This window comes from Caloenas nicobarica, chromosome 3 (assembly GCF_036013445.1).
Source record: "Caloenas nicobarica isolate bCalNic1 chromosome 3, bCalNic1.hap1, whole genome shotgun sequence".
In the NCBI taxonomy this organism is placed as follows: Eukaryota; Metazoa; Chordata; class Aves; order Columbiformes; family Columbidae; genus Caloenas; species Caloenas nicobarica.
The window spans coordinates 39,334,922-39,350,093 of record NC_088247.1 but is presented as its reverse complement, the minus strand read 5'-3'; the positions used below and the strand labels follow the sequence as shown (position 1 = coordinate 39,350,093).

At 42.1% G+C, this 15,172-nt stretch overlaps 3 protein-coding genes across 6 annotated transcripts in view; 2 read left to right on the top strand and 1 right to left on the bottom strand.

The window, feature by feature from the left end:
- MDN1 (midasin AAA ATPase 1) overlaps positions 1 to 7,369 on the top strand; it is a 100,626-nt gene extending 93,257 nt beyond the window's left edge. For both annotated transcript variants that reach the window (XM_065630385.1, XM_065630384.1), the window contains exons 96-102: positions 420 to 535; positions 1,169 to 1,343; positions 1,980 to 2,053; positions 2,145 to 2,259; positions 3,209 to 3,272; positions 5,007 to 5,149; positions 6,453 to 7,369. In XM_065630385.1, the coding sequence (XP_065486457.1) occupies positions 420 to 535; positions 1,169 to 1,343; positions 1,980 to 2,053; positions 2,145 to 2,259; positions 3,209 to 3,272; positions 5,007 to 5,149; positions 6,453 to 6,641 (876 nt within the window). In that variant the 3' untranslated portion in view covers positions 6,642 to 7,369. The remainder of the gene's footprint in view (positions 1 to 419; positions 536 to 1,168; positions 1,344 to 1,979; positions 2,054 to 2,144; positions 2,260 to 3,208; positions 3,273 to 5,006; positions 5,150 to 6,452) is intronic.
- Positions 7,370 to 8,733: 1,364 nt separating this feature from the next.
- LYRM2 (LYR motif containing 2) lies at positions 8,734 to 12,713 on the top strand. Its single transcript, XM_065631537.1, has 3 exons — positions 8,734 to 8,856; positions 9,632 to 9,772; positions 10,744 to 12,713. Exons 1-3 carry the CDS (start codon positions 8,734 to 8,736, stop codon positions 10,822 to 10,824), a joined length of 345 nt encoding a protein of 114 aa, XP_065487609.1. The 3' UTR covers positions 10,825 to 12,713.
- The window catches only part of ANKRD6 (ankyrin repeat domain 6), a 107,578-nt gene continuing 104,953 nt past the window's right edge, over positions 12,548 to 15,172 (bottom strand). For all 3 annotated transcript variants that reach the window (XM_065631534.1, XM_065631536.1, XM_065631533.1), the window contains one exon: positions 12,548 to 14,802. In XM_065631534.1, coding sequence (XP_065487606.1) covers positions 14,237 to 14,802 — 566 coding nt within the window. In that variant the 3' untranslated portion in view covers positions 12,548 to 14,236. The remainder of the gene's footprint in view (positions 14,803 to 15,172) is intronic.

The window sequence follows — 15,172 nt, the reverse complement described above, 5'->3', positions numbered from 1 at the left end:
GTAATTCCTGAATGAAATGGCCACTGTAGAGGCTTAACAATTTTGCTGAATTTTCATTTTAATTTTTGATAGAGAACCTAGACTTTATGGCTCGCCTCACTCTAATGCCAAATATCAGATGGTGGCCATTGCAGGATTTTCCTTTATCAACAGCAACACCAAAGTTGCTCTGTGCACTCCTAGAGGAAGGATCATTGCACACTGCAGCTCTGTAGCAGCAAGAAGCATCTGAAGCTGAATGCAAATCATCATCTTTATAGAGTGCTCACAGGACGATCTCACAGTTCCAACTGATTGTTACCTCCTGCCTCCCCCTTAGTACACTGAGGTTTGTTTTCTTTTTTCAGGGAGTGCTTCCCAGCTTTTTGGGTTTTTTCATAATTCACTTGTATTTCTTTCTGTCATGTACAATATTTTAGGAGAAGGAGGCAGCACAGTTGTGGCAGAGGTATTTAGTATTGACAGCTCCTCTATCACAGCAGCTTTGTGAACAGCTACGACTAATACTGGAACCTACTCAGGCAGCCAAATTGAAGTAAGTTGGGTCTTTCTGAGGCTTCTAATTTCTTTATACTCCTGGTTTTAGAGGGCTTTAACCTCTGTACAACTGCAAGTCTATGTTGTTCTTGATTTATAGCAATTATTTGTGTTTGCAAATGCATGCATTTTACTTTTGTATGGGAATACTAGATTATCTTATGAAATGCAAATGTGATGTGGTAGTAGGTACCCATCCTGAGGATATTACCTCCTATTTTTTTTTCTGTGCAACAAGTGATCAAATCAACTTAAAACCATGAAGTGTTGTTGAGTCAAAGACTATGTGAAATGTCCAAATGTTCTATGTTTGTTTTAAAATTAAGTGATTTTTTTTTAAGAAATCTAGACTTATTTCAAACTGGAGGAGTCTAAATTCAAGGTGTTCCTTCCATTTTAGGCACCCAGATTTAACAACTTTTAAAAACACTGAATATCCATGTTGCATTAAAAATGTGGATTTTTAAAAAAAAATCTATAACTAAATATGAATATTAGAGCTACTCATTTTGTTTTTATTATAATCTACAAAATTTTGTTATTTTGCTGCATATGCTGCACAGGCTGGGATTTCCAGAATGAGATATTTGCTGATAATCCCTGTCATTACGTATTTTTTCTTAACTTTCAGAGGAGATTACAGAACAGGGAAGAGATTGAACATGCGCAAAGTGATTCCATATATTGCCAGTCAGTTCCGAAAAGATAAGATCTGGTTGCGAAGGACCAAGCCCAGTAAACGACAGTACCAGATTTGCTTGGCTATTGATGATTCTTCTAGTATGATAGACAATCACTCTAAACAGGTAAAATAAAATCCTTGAAAGAAGAAAGAAGAAACTACCCCTTGTTGATGAGTACGTCAGCTGCTGATTTGTTTCACCCAGAACTGGTGGCCGTTGGAAAGTCTGACTCTGATTCTAGAGCAGTTATTTTTCTGGTCCATGCACCTGAACATTTGCACTTCATGCCAAAGAGATTTGTTACCAAAAGAGCAGTGAGAGTTAGCTGAAAGGAGATGATGTTAAATTTTTTTAAAGGTGTACATATCCACTGGAAAATTATTTTTGCAGCCTATAAAAAGGCTGAAATTTGCTTAGCTGTACAGTTCATTGGAAGATCAAATATTTGTTCATTATAGCTCACTTGTAGGGTTTTTATTTCTTTATTAAAAATCTGTGTTTCCTTCTAAATAGTTATTTTGGTGTTTATTTCATTAGCCTGCCTAAAGTGGTGTCTCTAAATCTATCAGCTGAAGCCCTCAAGTAGAACTAGTGTATCTTTACTGAAATGACTATTTTTCATAACTATAACATGAAAAAAGATTCATTTACTTTACTAGACGATGAAAAATCATTTCAGTAACATTCTGCATATTTAATATTGAGCTGTGAGTAAAACTTGGAATACTCTATTTTTGATGTAACTTTTTTCTTTAATAGCTTGCATATGAATCCCTGGCAGTTATTGGCAATGCACTGACTCTTCTAGAAGTGGGACAAATTGCTGTGTGTAGGTGAGTTTATCTGAAATCTTGACTTTTTGTCAAGACTTCAGAGCTGAATGTAAGGACTGGTTTCACACTATTTTTTTCTTCTTTTCTAAAGCTTTGGAGAGACTGTTCAGCTGCTGCACCCCTTCCACGAACAGTTCAGTGACCAGTCAGGGACACGGATATTGCGCCTTTGCAAATTTCAGCAGAAGAAAACAAAAATAGCCCAGGTACATGAGAATGCCACCTTTAGGGCAACAGGTTTGCAAATCTTTTCCAGACAAGATATCAGCAGCTTCATGGTTTCATGATCACTTTGTCATGTTTACTGGTTGGTTGCATTTGAGTGTGTGATAGATGGTTAGATAACAAAAAGAGAGAATGGTCACAATTTTGCAATAGTAGGAGTGTTTTCTTACTTGTAGTTCCAATGTATGCCACTTTTAAACATTCATATTTCTCTGTTTCTATTGGGTCTTAAACAGTACTTTGGGTACCAGCTATTGAATACCCCAATGCCAAATCATGTCAATGTTTGTGGAAGTTTAGGAGGTTTTCATGCCATGGATTCCACTGTAGTAGTAGGAGAAAGACCTTTGTATGTTTGTCAGACTCGACTGATTCCTGGAGAAAATAACTTTGCAGTTGTCAGGAAGTATTAATACAGAAAGTTCTCTTCTTTTAGGAATTTTTTTGCATTCTTACCTTTCCAGACTTGAAAAAGATCTGCCATTAATATTAAATGGAAAAGGAGGACACCCAAATAGCTCAGTGGTAATCATACAAATGCTAAAACTGGGAGGACTTGACAGCTGATGTCCTTAATTTTAATGGGGAGTTTGTAACTAGATACTTCTGTTGCAAGTTGAAGCCAAAGAAGTTCAACCTAGAAATAGGATGTGTATTTTTAATAAGGCAGTTAATCACTTGAACAATTAACTGATGTTTTGATGGCTTTGTTAGCATTGGGAAAACTTTAAATGTAGATTGAAGACTTTTCTGAAGATTCTCTAGTTCAAAAATACTTGGTAAATTTGAAGGAAAATGCCAAGGGCTGTATCTGTGTAGGTGGTCAGACTAGACTATCTTGGCATTTCAAATACAGAACTATGTTCTTTAAAAATGTTATCATTATTTATTCCTTTATTATGAGAACTTAATCTTATGTTTCCTCTGCAGTTTCTAGAATCATCAGCAAATATGTTTGCTGCAGCACAGCAGTTGTCTCAAAATAGTAATCCAGGTGAGGTTCTTTTGTTATTGTGCTTGTTGCCGTGGCAGCAGAATGCTCACCACAGTCCTGAAGCAATATCCTGCCAGAAAGACTCTTAGCACCCAGACATCATTTGCATTGGGGCTTTGAGTTTTGCTTTGTCAAAAGGAATATTTGGTTGAAATTTAGCTCAGAACCCAAGACACCTAATTCATATTTGTCGATAGCTGACTAAAATTTTGTGTAAGGCTTTTTAAAATGCATGTTTTACCTGCCTCCCTTTATGCCATGTTTCCAGATTGTTTAACTCCTAGACACTGCCTGCTTTAGAGGACTGTCCAGGTTCCTAGTCACCTTGACTCCCTAGGCACTTCTGCTCTTGCCTGAGAGCTTGATTTCTGTAGGTATCCAGAGGCAGCTGTTCTGAGGAGGGTGTTTGCCTCCTACCTGCCTTTCACTGCGGTGCAAGCTTCCTATGTCATGAGCTGCTTGAATTTCCCAGAAAAGCTGGAAAGCTTGTTACCTCACGGCTGACCCATAGTTACCTTAAAAGGCTGCTTTGTGCTAGTTAGAAGCTTGTTGCTGTGGCACCCATATTTTTTAAAAGTTCTTGTTAAAGTACACCAATAAATGGGCAGACTGAGATTTATAATCTACAGCTCCTTTGCCACAGGGCAGCCAGGCTGTCAGAATATTCCAAGGGGGAGCAGCATCCAGTCCTGTTGAACTAGGCTGGGATGCAGCAGCCATCGGCTCCCCAGAATCAGGGAGCTAGCAAGAGAAAAGGCAGTAGGATACATCACTCATTTTTGTAAAAAGAGCAAACCATGTCACATTTGGGGCCTGTCTGCAGAAAAGGAGGAACTGCTCTGCATCCCTCCCCAGCCATTAGGCTGTGGAGAGGGCAAGAGAGAGGTGCTTACATTCCTGACTGTAATTACTGTAGTTTCCATAGTAATTAAAAGATGATTGCTAAATAATTTAGTTAGAATGTCCCTTTAGAGGGATATATCTCTGACTCTGGGGGCAACGTGGGTCAGGTAATGCATCTCCAGAAAACAGTCGGTGCCGAGGAACCCAGCAGCTGTGCTGTGTATGTTACAGGAGCTTTACTTCAGGTGAGCTTGTCTGGTCCCACAGGCTGTAGTGGCTGGACTGCCTTGACTGTGCCTCTAGAGGCGGCCTTCTGGTTTAGTTTTCTCCAAAAATAATCCAAGATTGCTCTCTGATGGAAGCCAAGCCCATCAAAGTGGGGACAACAGGGAAACATGTTGCAAAAGTACAGTTGTGAGCCAACGTGAAATGCTAATGCAGATGCACCCATAGGTATCTGCTTCTGGAGGAATTTGTTTGGACTCTTATTTCCTTGCAGCTGCTGTTCTACTTGAGGTAGTGATCTAGTGGCTGGACTCTTACAATTCAGCCGATATTTAACTCCTAGGCACTTATCAGGCATGAAAGACAAAGCCATGACTAAGTTCATCAGGTGTTTTCCATGCCTTTCATCCCTGATTATGGTACTAATAGACTAGGCTTTTTTTCCCCAGTTATTCTCAGTGGTTTCACACAGTGAGAAAAACTTTCTTGACCCACTTGTAACTGCAGCTTATGTTAACTCACAGAATTTTATTTGATAAAGACTTAATTTACTTAGGAAAACTTGTTTTCCCATTATACCCGTAGGACTAACAACAAAATAGTCTTTTTTGCCTTTTAAAAGGATTACTCTAACTTACTGGAATTTTAAATGTTCTTTGTGTTCAGAAACAGCACAGCTGCTTTTGATTGTATCTGATGGAAGAGGCCTTTTCTTGGAAGGCAAGGAACGAGTGACAGCAGCAGTTCAAGCAGCTCAGAATGCCAATATCTTTGTTATTTTCGTAGTGTTGGACAATCCTAATTCCCGGGTAAGTAAGTGAACAAAGGAGATGTATTCAAGTGCAGCGAATGAAACACATACAAATCTTTTTCTTGGCTTTTGCAGTGCTTTACAGCTATTGTATCTTTTGCAGAGGTCAAACATATTTAGCCCAATTTCAGTTTTTCACAATGTCTGTCAGATGATTTCTCCCTACTGTGATGATTATCCTCTCTTGTATTTAAAAAAACATTTATCTTCTGTGCCACAGAAAGTCTAAGTAAGAGCTCCTGTCTTCATATATAATGGTTGTAAATTTTAGCCACCAGAGAAGTAGCTGGCAGGTTGACAAATTCAGACTTTGAGAGATGCCTTGTTCCATCTCAATTTTGATTCAAAGTGATCATTTCTGATAGCAGTCTCCATTTCATATGGCAGCAGGAGGAAATATGAGATGAAATATGAGACAGAAAGGAACATATGAGAGTTTAGTGCCTGAATTAGGAAAGCTGGGTCCTATATTTGGTAGCTGGGAAAGAAAACTGTTAGATCTCCTTGGCTGGGAAGCTGAAATATCTGGGAGCTTTTCAGGGAGACTCTGAGCAAACTTAAGCCTTACTTTGAATTAGGTGGTGAGGTCTCTAATTTTGTAGCTGATGTTTTCTTCCTAGATCTTTATTTTTTCTGTGCAAAACTAATCTGCTGTATTTATTGTTGAAAAATTAACAGTTCTGTTACTGACAAACTATTCAAGGTTCCGATGAAACCTGTCTGTAATGTTAAGTGAAAATTCTGGGCAGCAAAATGTGTTTTTCATAAGCTTTATTAATTTTCTGAGTTTGTACGCTGAGCAGCTAAGAAGTTACTTTAAACTCCAGCTGTGCTTCTTGTAATCTGATTTTTGTCTTTGTAGTATTTATTGAAATATTATAAAATAATTTGCTGGAGAATCTTCTTGTATTAGATCACTGCACAAATGCAAGTTGAACTTGGCCCTAAAGAGCTTACAGATGACAGTGTTCCGCAAAGGCATCAAATATATAAAACTCAAATCATAAAATACTAAGGAAAGATGGGATTTATTTATAGAACTTGGTATTTCAGAAGCTTAAGCTTGGTCTCTTCTAGCCTATAATTCATTGATTAGAGCACTTTTATGTAAAATGGCAAAAGCATTTAACTGCTTGGTGTTCAGCTTTTGATCTGATTTACCATTGAACACTTACAGCTTTTAATCTTGAAACTCTGTTTAATTTAATTGAGGAGGAATTATACATATTTGAAAAATACGATAAATAAAAGCCTGTAAAAGATGCATGTGGTTTAGTAGTCCTATCAATTCCTTTTCACAGGATTCCATTTTGGACATTAAAGTACCTATATTCAAAGGACCTGGGGAATTGCCTGAAATCAGATCTTACATGGAAGAATTCCCATTCCCATTCTACATGATCCTTAGAGACGTGAACGCGCTTCCAGAAACTCTCAGTGACGCACTCAGACAGTGGTTTGAACTGGTGACTGCCTCAGACTCTTTGTAGACAAAGTCAATACCTGGTTGCTGCTAAACCGCTGAAATACATGAAACAGCATTTCATCGGATTAATGCACAGGAGCTGCCCTCTGGCAGCCAGACTGCAGGAGAACAAAATGTTTAGGTGCATCTTCCCACGTTTGTTAGAGGACAATTATGCAATGGTGAGACTGTCTTCTTCCTTCATTGCCTATCCCCACAAATAACGTGAAACTTTCTTCAACTTCTCTTGTAATAACTTCTTTTTTTTTAAAAAAAAAGGTATTTGTAATCTTCACAGAGCTAAAATTATTCCTGCCACTGTCTATTGCAATAAGAAAAATCAGTCTTGCTTCTGGGAAGGCATTTCTGCATTAGAAGAACTGCAGGTGTCTTGCAAAAAAGCATTTTTTAGCTTCACCCAGGTGGCTGATGCCTCTTTGGGAAGGAGTGGGGGAGCAGGGGAAGCAGATGGTTTTAAACAACCAAAAAAAAAAAGTACTTGAATACTTGAAACTATTGTGCAGTTTAACACATCCTATTTAATATTGCTGATTTTTGTCTGACTAAATCAACGGGGATTTTTATGAAAAATGTCATATGGTCATCCCTGTATTATCAGTTTACACTGTGAAGTTTGCCCCTCTGTCCAAGGCAGACATTGAGGACATTTCATTAATCCAATGTCTTAGAGCATGGACATGATTTTTCGTTGCAAAAGCTATGCATCTTATATTGTCTGTACTAATAAAAACAGGTACCACTGTTTGTAATTATGATGTCTGTTCTTGCAGTTGATCAAAGCTTGAATAAATTAACACAGTTGGCCACATGGAAATGCTATGCATTCTCTAGCAGTGCACAAATAGGAATTTTCATATGAAAATATATTGTGGTTTATGTAACTCCAACACTGGTCCTCCTTTTATGAGAATATTGCCAGCACAAAGTTTGGATTAGGGGTCCAGTCTTTTTGACTCTTCCCAGTGAAAATCTGAGGGGAAGCTTTGTTCAAATGCCTCTGGTCTAAGCAGTGGCAAGACCCAGAGGTGTGAAATGGCCCAGCAAGGCACTTTCTTTGAGTAGCTTCTTTGCAACAGCTAATTCATGATAAGCAAATTTAACACCTGAAAATTTAACAGAGGAACTCTATCCCATCAGAATTTAAATGTTAGGTACTATATAATGTTCTTCCAGGTTTCTTAAGCATTTGTATACATATATGAGAGATCTAATGTGCTTTGGGAAATTTACTGTGGAAGTAGGTGGTCTTAGTTCATTAGGTAATTCTCCAAGCTGTATTTCCATTTCAGACTTGTACTGAATATTTGTAGTAGGAAACGTGGAGAAAACACTTTTTTAAAAATCTTAAGATTGCAAAGATCCACTTTCAGCATAGTTTATTGCAGGGATGTTGTGGTAGCCTGAGGCACAATTTTAGTGGCAGTATTTACCGCACAAATGTTTCAAACAACTGAGTTTTTTCTCTATCTGTAATTAACCAAGTGCTCGCACTTAATTTCCTGTAAGGAAACACTAAGTAACACAGAGAGAAAAAGCGTTGGTTACCTGCTCTTTGCTGGGCAGCTCTGCGGGTGCATTGGGGGTGGGCACTCACTAGCGTGGCTGTGGCACATCATCAGGGCTGGGCACTGATAAACAAGTACGTGTCTGGACAGAGCTGCCAGTATTTAAAAACATGCAAAAGGCAGCTTAGTGTCCTGTGTTGTTAACTGTACAGTTAAAACATATTATTAGTCTTAACAGCTGCATCAGCCTTCACTGCCCAGGCCTTCCACCAACCCTTCTCTGCAAGTGCATTGTTTACAACAAGCTCGGTTTGTTGCTGGAGTCTGTTTGCTGTTTGGGAAGAAATAACAGCACAGCCCTCACCCCTCCCCTTCGCACAGCGGGGCAGCTTCTGGTGCCCCTCACTGAAGAGCCTCTGCCTTCCCGCAGCCCCCCGCTGCTGCCAGGGCCGGCAGCTGTGCCGCGGCTACGTCCGCCCGCTTCGCTCGCAGCGGGCTGAGCGAACCCGGCCGGCCGAGCCTCCCTGGGGGGCTGCCCCCCGCCTGAGCGTCCTTCTCCGCCTCGCCTCGCCCGGGCCGGCGGGGCAGCAAATGGCCGCCGCTGCGACCCGCCCGCCGGGGGAGGGCTCGGCGCCCAGGGCCGCGGCGGGCGGGGCGGAGCCGCGCGTCATGGCCGCCGGTCGCCTCCCGCCCGGCGCCCTCACCCTGAAGCAGGTAAGCGCCTCGGGCCCGCTTGGCGCGGGGGGCTCGGCGGGGCGGAGGCTGCGGGGCCGCGCCGTGCCCGCCGCCCGGCAGCCGGCGTCCTGACGGGAGCCCGCGGAGGGGCCGCGGCCTCAGTGGCGAACGGCAGCAGCGCGGGGAGGGAAGCGGAGGGGCGGCGGGCGGCCGGGAGGGTGAGGTGGCGCTCGGCCGTGTGTTGCTGCAGTTGGTGTGTGCAGCCAGCCCCAGGCACCGGGACGTGTTGCGCATGTGGTGCGTCCCTTACATGAAACGTAAAGGGTGGGTGTCACGAGGATGGAGCCAGGCTCTTCTCGGTGACAACCAACAGTAAGACAAGGGGTAATGGGTACAAACTGGAACAGACGAGATTCCACTTAAATTTGAGAAGAAACTTCTTCTCAGTGAGGGTGACGGAACACTGGAACAGGCTGCCCAGGGAGGTTGTGGAGTCTCCTTCTCTGGAGACATTCAAAACCCGCCTGGACGCCTTCGTGTGTAACCTCATCTGGGTGTTCCTGCTCCGGCAGGGGGATTGGACTAGATGATCTTTCGAGGTCCCTTCCAATCCCTGACATTCTGTGATTCTGTAAAATATAAGCTTCCCGGACTGGAACCCTAGGGTGTAAATACTGTGTCTTTTAGAAAAGGCAGTGGGGAACTTGGTGTTTGTTTAAACGTCCCTCGAAGCAAACAAAGCAGCCGGGGGGTTCAGCTCTCAGCAGAGTGTCCTGGGACGGCGGACAGACAGACATCCCTCTCTCCTTCCCAGTTCCTGAGGCGGCAGCAGGTTCTCCAGCTGTACAGGAGGATCCTGCAGGCCATTCGCGATGTCCCTGCTGAGGCAGATCGCCGCTATTTAAAGGACTGGGCCAGGGAGGAATTCAGGAGGAATAAGGATGCTACAGACGAGGTGAGGATCAGGGACACACGTGCCTGCCCGTAGGAATGGTCTGTGTGCTACACTGTGCTTGTCACGGAGTTTTGGGTTGTAGGTGACACTTCTAGGCTGGTAAGAGGGCACCTGTAACCAATTTATCTTAAGGAGCATTTGTAAGAAGAAATAATGCAGCATCTCTCAATATGATCCTGTTGGCAATAGTAATGTTTTTCTGATTTCTAGATAATAATCTGGATTTTAAAAGGTAAAACCCAAACAAACCCTGCCTACTTAAACCACGAATCAGAAAAAATTTACTGAATATTAGATACCTAACAGAAACTTACGAATGCTCAGCCTTCAATATAACTTCCTTTTTCATCTTTCATTTCAACTATATTCAAGCTATTTCATCTTTGGTTTTAACTGTATTCAATTATATTAATCCAAAATCTAATTGGATGGTTGTGGCTATGAAGCAATGTCTGAAATGCAGAAACTTTTACACTCCTTGCATGTCTCCTGTGCTCTGCTTTCTGGTTTGTTCCTTTTTCTAGTCAGTGCTCAAGGAATTGGTGGCTGCATCATGCAGACAAAGCATTGCAGTAATTGGGTAAAAATAATGTTGAGAGAGTCATCGGCGTGCTCTGTGGAACACCCCGTCTTCACGATGCCCCTGTGCAGCTGGCACTACTTACTTGCAAAGGTGGTAGACACAGGGGTGGAAAGTCATTGGGATGTGAATCTATTTCAAAACTGAGTTTAAAGCAAAACCATAACCAGCCCCCAAACACATCATTAAGGAATTGGGAGAAAATTATTTTATTCGGCTGATTTTTTTTTTTAACCATCTCAGTGACTATGGTGTTATTTCTCACGAAGGAACAGATCCCAAGAGTGCTGGTAAGAATTGTATGTATTTTAACGTGTTAAAATCTGTGTGTTTGTGTAAAACCTGTCCTGTATACAGACCTTCAGTTCAGAAGATCCATTTTATTTTACAGGATGCAGTCAGGATGATGATCACTCAAGGCAACATGCAACTTCAGGAACTTCAGAGAACACTTAAGCTGGCAAAATCCTGATGTTAATTTTGTTGACAGCTGGACTTCCACCTGCTGTGAGCAAACACAGTATTTTTTCCAGGATGTGGCTATAATAGCGGCCTTTGCTTGACAACCTGGTAACGTGTTGCAGTGGAATCTACCACGGTGGGGGTTTTGTTTGGTTTTTTTCCCCTTCCTCAGTTTGGTTACTTCCCATGTGGAAATCACTCAGACTAAGAGGACTCTAAAGAACTGAATGGATGATGTAGCATGTGCTGTGGGAAAAGCAGAAAGCACTGCGAATTAAAACAGCAGTGTTATGCCAGGGAAATGGAAAACAAATGTAAGACAGATTATTCTGTCTGTCTTCTATCGTAGTAAGATTCATAGTAGTAACAGCTCTTTCTGTACTGTACCAAGGATTTTTACCAAAATTTGGGATTAAAAAAGCATTTTGGATAAATAAATAGGCCCAAACCAAATAAACATAATAAAACATTAATAAAATGTTTTGTACATAGATGCTGATTTTTGGTTATAGCTGAATAAAACTTAAAAAGGGATGTCTTTATATATCAAAATAAGACATTTTAGCCCCAGAAATTGTCTTAAAAGCCACGTACTTCAGCAAGGCTGCTTTGCAAAAAGATGCTGCTTAACACGAAACAATGCCTTTTACCTAATTCTTTTTCTGCAAGTCATCGTAGAATCCTTTCCCATTATGTTTATTTAGCTTTGCAGTTAAGAATGTGGCTCAGGCAACCAGTGAGGCTGTTAAAGTGTTCAGGTTTGTATAGACAGAAGCCTTTGAGCTTCTAATTGGAGTGAAAAATATGTGTGTCTAGATTTTGCTAACATTTTCAGGTAGAGTACACTGACAGAACATCAGTGCGGTGGGGATTGATTTTTCACATTGTGAGAAAATGCTGTTTAGAAAGGAATTCTGGCCAAGCAAAGCCATAATTTGTGTTGTCTTGTTCTCGCGTGTAGCCCTCCCTTTCCCTTCAGCCGGTGGTTTGATTTCTGGCCCTTAATTCGGAGGCTTTCCCCTCCTGCCTCACGGCAGCGCTTCCCATTCGCACCCCTGGGCCTGCACAGCTCTTTTGATTCCCATTTGTATGTTTCTGTGTTGTGGCCACTTCATCCAGGAATAGGTCTTGACAGGCAACCCCCTGGGCAGCTGTTGAGTTCTACGATGTGGGCTCGTCATGGTAAATTTGCCTGCCAGAAGCCTTGAACAGGCCAAGTATCAGTTGCAAGGGTAAGTAAATTTACTCCAAGTCTGTGCTGCAGAGAAAGACAGATAATGCAAGTATTTTGTAAAGAAGTCTTTCAGCTGTCGTGGTTTTGAAGGAGGGAGGACTACAGAGAGGAGTAGCAAGGAATTAGCAGAAAAGCGCTAAAATCAGTGCTCTGCAGCCAAGTTACTGTCTTAAATTACTGCCCCAGTGTGTGCGTGTGTGTGAAGTAGCTCAGCTAAAGCTGTAGTCCTGCCCTTGTGATCAGCTGCACAACTCAGCCCTGTGCCAGTCACTTCCCAAATCTGTCTGCGCACCAGCTGAGGACTGGCCAGCAGCCCCTGCAGCCCCCCGGGACAGCCGCTGGACCTGGCGCCCGTGTTTTACAGCCACAAACAAAGCTTAGACGTTGGAAGTCAAATTTTCTGCTCCCCATTCCGAGTCAAGTAGGGGGGATTGTGTCCATTACACCACAGACTTCGGAGCAACACTTGTTTTAATTGCTTGGCAAAACATTCACTCTCTCAAGATGATACAAAACTTAAATAGCATGCTGCTGCATTCCTACAGTAGCTTAAACAAAACTGTAAACATATGACAGTGTCTATATTGGACTACAGAAGTCAGAGCAATAAAACTAGTATTTCTATAACTGCAGATATACATTTTTGTCTTGACAGTGCATTAATAGGAACTTTTTAAATGTTGTTATAGAATACAATCTTCTTTGCTTTTTACATGTTAAGAAGATGAAAACTTAATTACTAATTAGTCCATGGTGTCTTCAGTACTGTAAAGTATTTTGTATTGATTTTAGGGCTCCTCAGTACAGAAAAACAAAATCTCTTTTTCCTGGGCATAACAGTACTAACTTATGTTTGAATTGGTTTTGAACAATTGTTCTGTCATGATTTGTTAAGTAAACTTTTTTACAGAATCTGCTGGAGCCTTCTCAGAGGTGTAAGGAGAAAACCCTAAAGGGGCTTAGATGCAATGAGTTACAGTGCCTCTAGTTTATTTGGAGTCTGTCAGCCTGGACAACATTGGTCATTGTAAGTTTTGAGTTTATAACAAAACACATTCATAAAAGCTTTAAAATGTTTTTGAGTTCTATTTTTGTGAGGCTGTTTGTGAAAGCAGTCCTAAGTCCTGCAAACTCACCAGGGCCTAGCCTCTTTTTAGAGAGACAAGGGAAAAAACAGGGAAGGGAATCATTCAGAGGAACACAGGAAGACAGTTGGACAAGGTGTCTGGGAAAAAATCCTGATTGCAGAAAAAATAAACATTTGAGTACAGGAAACCAAGATTTCACTTCTTTAGATAAAGGACCTTTTTAAGCTGCTTCAGTAGTAGAGAATTCAGCCATTTGTTGCTTGAAGGAAAAGAGATTTATATAAAAGTTATACCCAACCACTAGAGCATGGTCACGGTAAAATATTTGCCATCCATGCCCTAAACAAAACTTCTCAGATTACTGGAGTGCAGCCCCAGTAACTGTGTAACCACAAGGAGATTTGCAACCAGGGCAAAAAAAGATTAATTTAGCATTTATTTTAATGATGTAAAACCAAAAAAAAATGGAAGTGGCAGCTGAAGCCTCTGTACCTAATGGGTGACCCACCTTAGCAGGTGACTCTGTGGGAGCCTGGCCTGCCCAGCTGCAGCCCGCTGTCCATCACCTACCTGGGCTTGTCATCTGAGTTGGTTCTGTAGCTTCTCTCCGCTGACTAGGGAGAGGCCGTGGGGAGTTATTCTAAAATAGTATCAGTAGCCCTTCATCGCTACAGAATTTCTGTCAGAAGCTCTCAAAACATCCTGGATTTATTTTAGTGTCACCAGGTGTTTACACATAGCATACAGTGGAACCCTCCAGCCACACGTGACCTATGTGGAGAAAAGGAAATTCCCTTTAAGAAAGCTGGTTTGGTTTCTAAAGCAGTTTGTTTTCAAGCAGCACCTGGAAATTGAGAGTGCAACATTTAATGGACTCTGGGGAATAACAAAGGATCTAATCTGCAGCATCTTGTTGTCATCGGTACAGTCTGCATATGAATTCTCCTTGGTTATGGAGTTCCCAAAGTTATTTCTACTCCTGAAAAAGAGCATTTTGTTTGAGTGTAACAGGCACTACAAATATATGTATATCTCCTAGCTTCCCATAGAGCAGGTTCCAAAATGAGTCCCATTGCTCGTCCTTCCCTGCCAGGTGGATGCTAGCTCTCTTTCTGCACCTTAGTCCTTAATTTGCTGAGCTCCTCTTCTAAGCTTTTGATGTGCTCTTTGAGCGCAGCTTTGTCTTGCTGTGCTTTCTGGTTAGCTTGGCACCGGGCTTCTTCTATCTTGCGCTCATACCACTTCTCCATCTGCGTGGAGACGGCCTCAAAGAAGTACTGTGTGATCTCCAGGGCCTGGGAGGTGTCCCGCAGCGGAGGGACAGGGGGCTGTCCCGCCGGTGGGGCCGGGGGCTGCGGCTCCTGGCTCTGATGTGCCCCAGCGTGGTGCTGAGCTTTGTGCCTGGACTGCCCGCTCTTGCTGGACTTCTTTGTCTGAGTTCCCTTGTCGATGAAGTGGCTGCTCTGTGGTTCAGCCTTTGCAGGTTCAGTCAAGGGTTGCAAAGCAGCTTGAACCTTAACGTGTCTTAATTTGGACCCCACAAGCTCGGAGGAGGGCAGCTCCTGCTGGAACCTGTAGAACGTGCTGGCACTAACAGCTTTGTCCTTTGGCCTGACATCTTGAGCAGGGGCAGAAGAAACTGGTCCGCCGGCGATTAACTCTGTACCTACAGAATGAAATATATACATACATATTTTTAAAAGCTCTGGGCATTTATTTTAGCATTCAGAAATCCTCAGTGTTTGATGAATGATGCGGTTGCTCGTGTACCACGCTGTGTGTACGCTGGAGAGGCCTGTGTTAGTTTCTTGCATCTTCACAGTCAGGTGATATAATGAAGAGTCATTAGAAGAGAAAAGCTGACTCAGGCTGCGAGTGGCTGCAGGAACCAACCAACAACAACCAAGGGATGTCACCTTTAGGACATGTAACAAAGATCAGGCCAGATTCCCAAAGTAGTTTATGTCTGACGATATTTATGAACCCCCTGCTTCTACAAGAATTGAAGCCCCACTAATTTTGCAAAGGTAACATAT

Bases quoted from the DNA above. Each gene is read 5' to 3' on its own strand.
- LYRM2 (XM_065631537.1), top strand. From the start codon at position 8,734: ATGGCCGCCGCTGCGACCCGCCCGCCGGGGGAGGGCTCGGCGCCCAGG. The intron at 8,857-9,631 runs GTAAGCGCCTCG...TCTCCTTCCCAG, and splicing joins GCGCCCTCACCCTGAAGCAG to TTCCTGAGGCGGCAGCAGGT. The intron at 9,773-10,743 runs GTGAGGATCAGG...TTTATTTTACAG, and splicing joins ATAAGGATGCTACAGACGAG to GATGCAGTCAGGATGATGAT.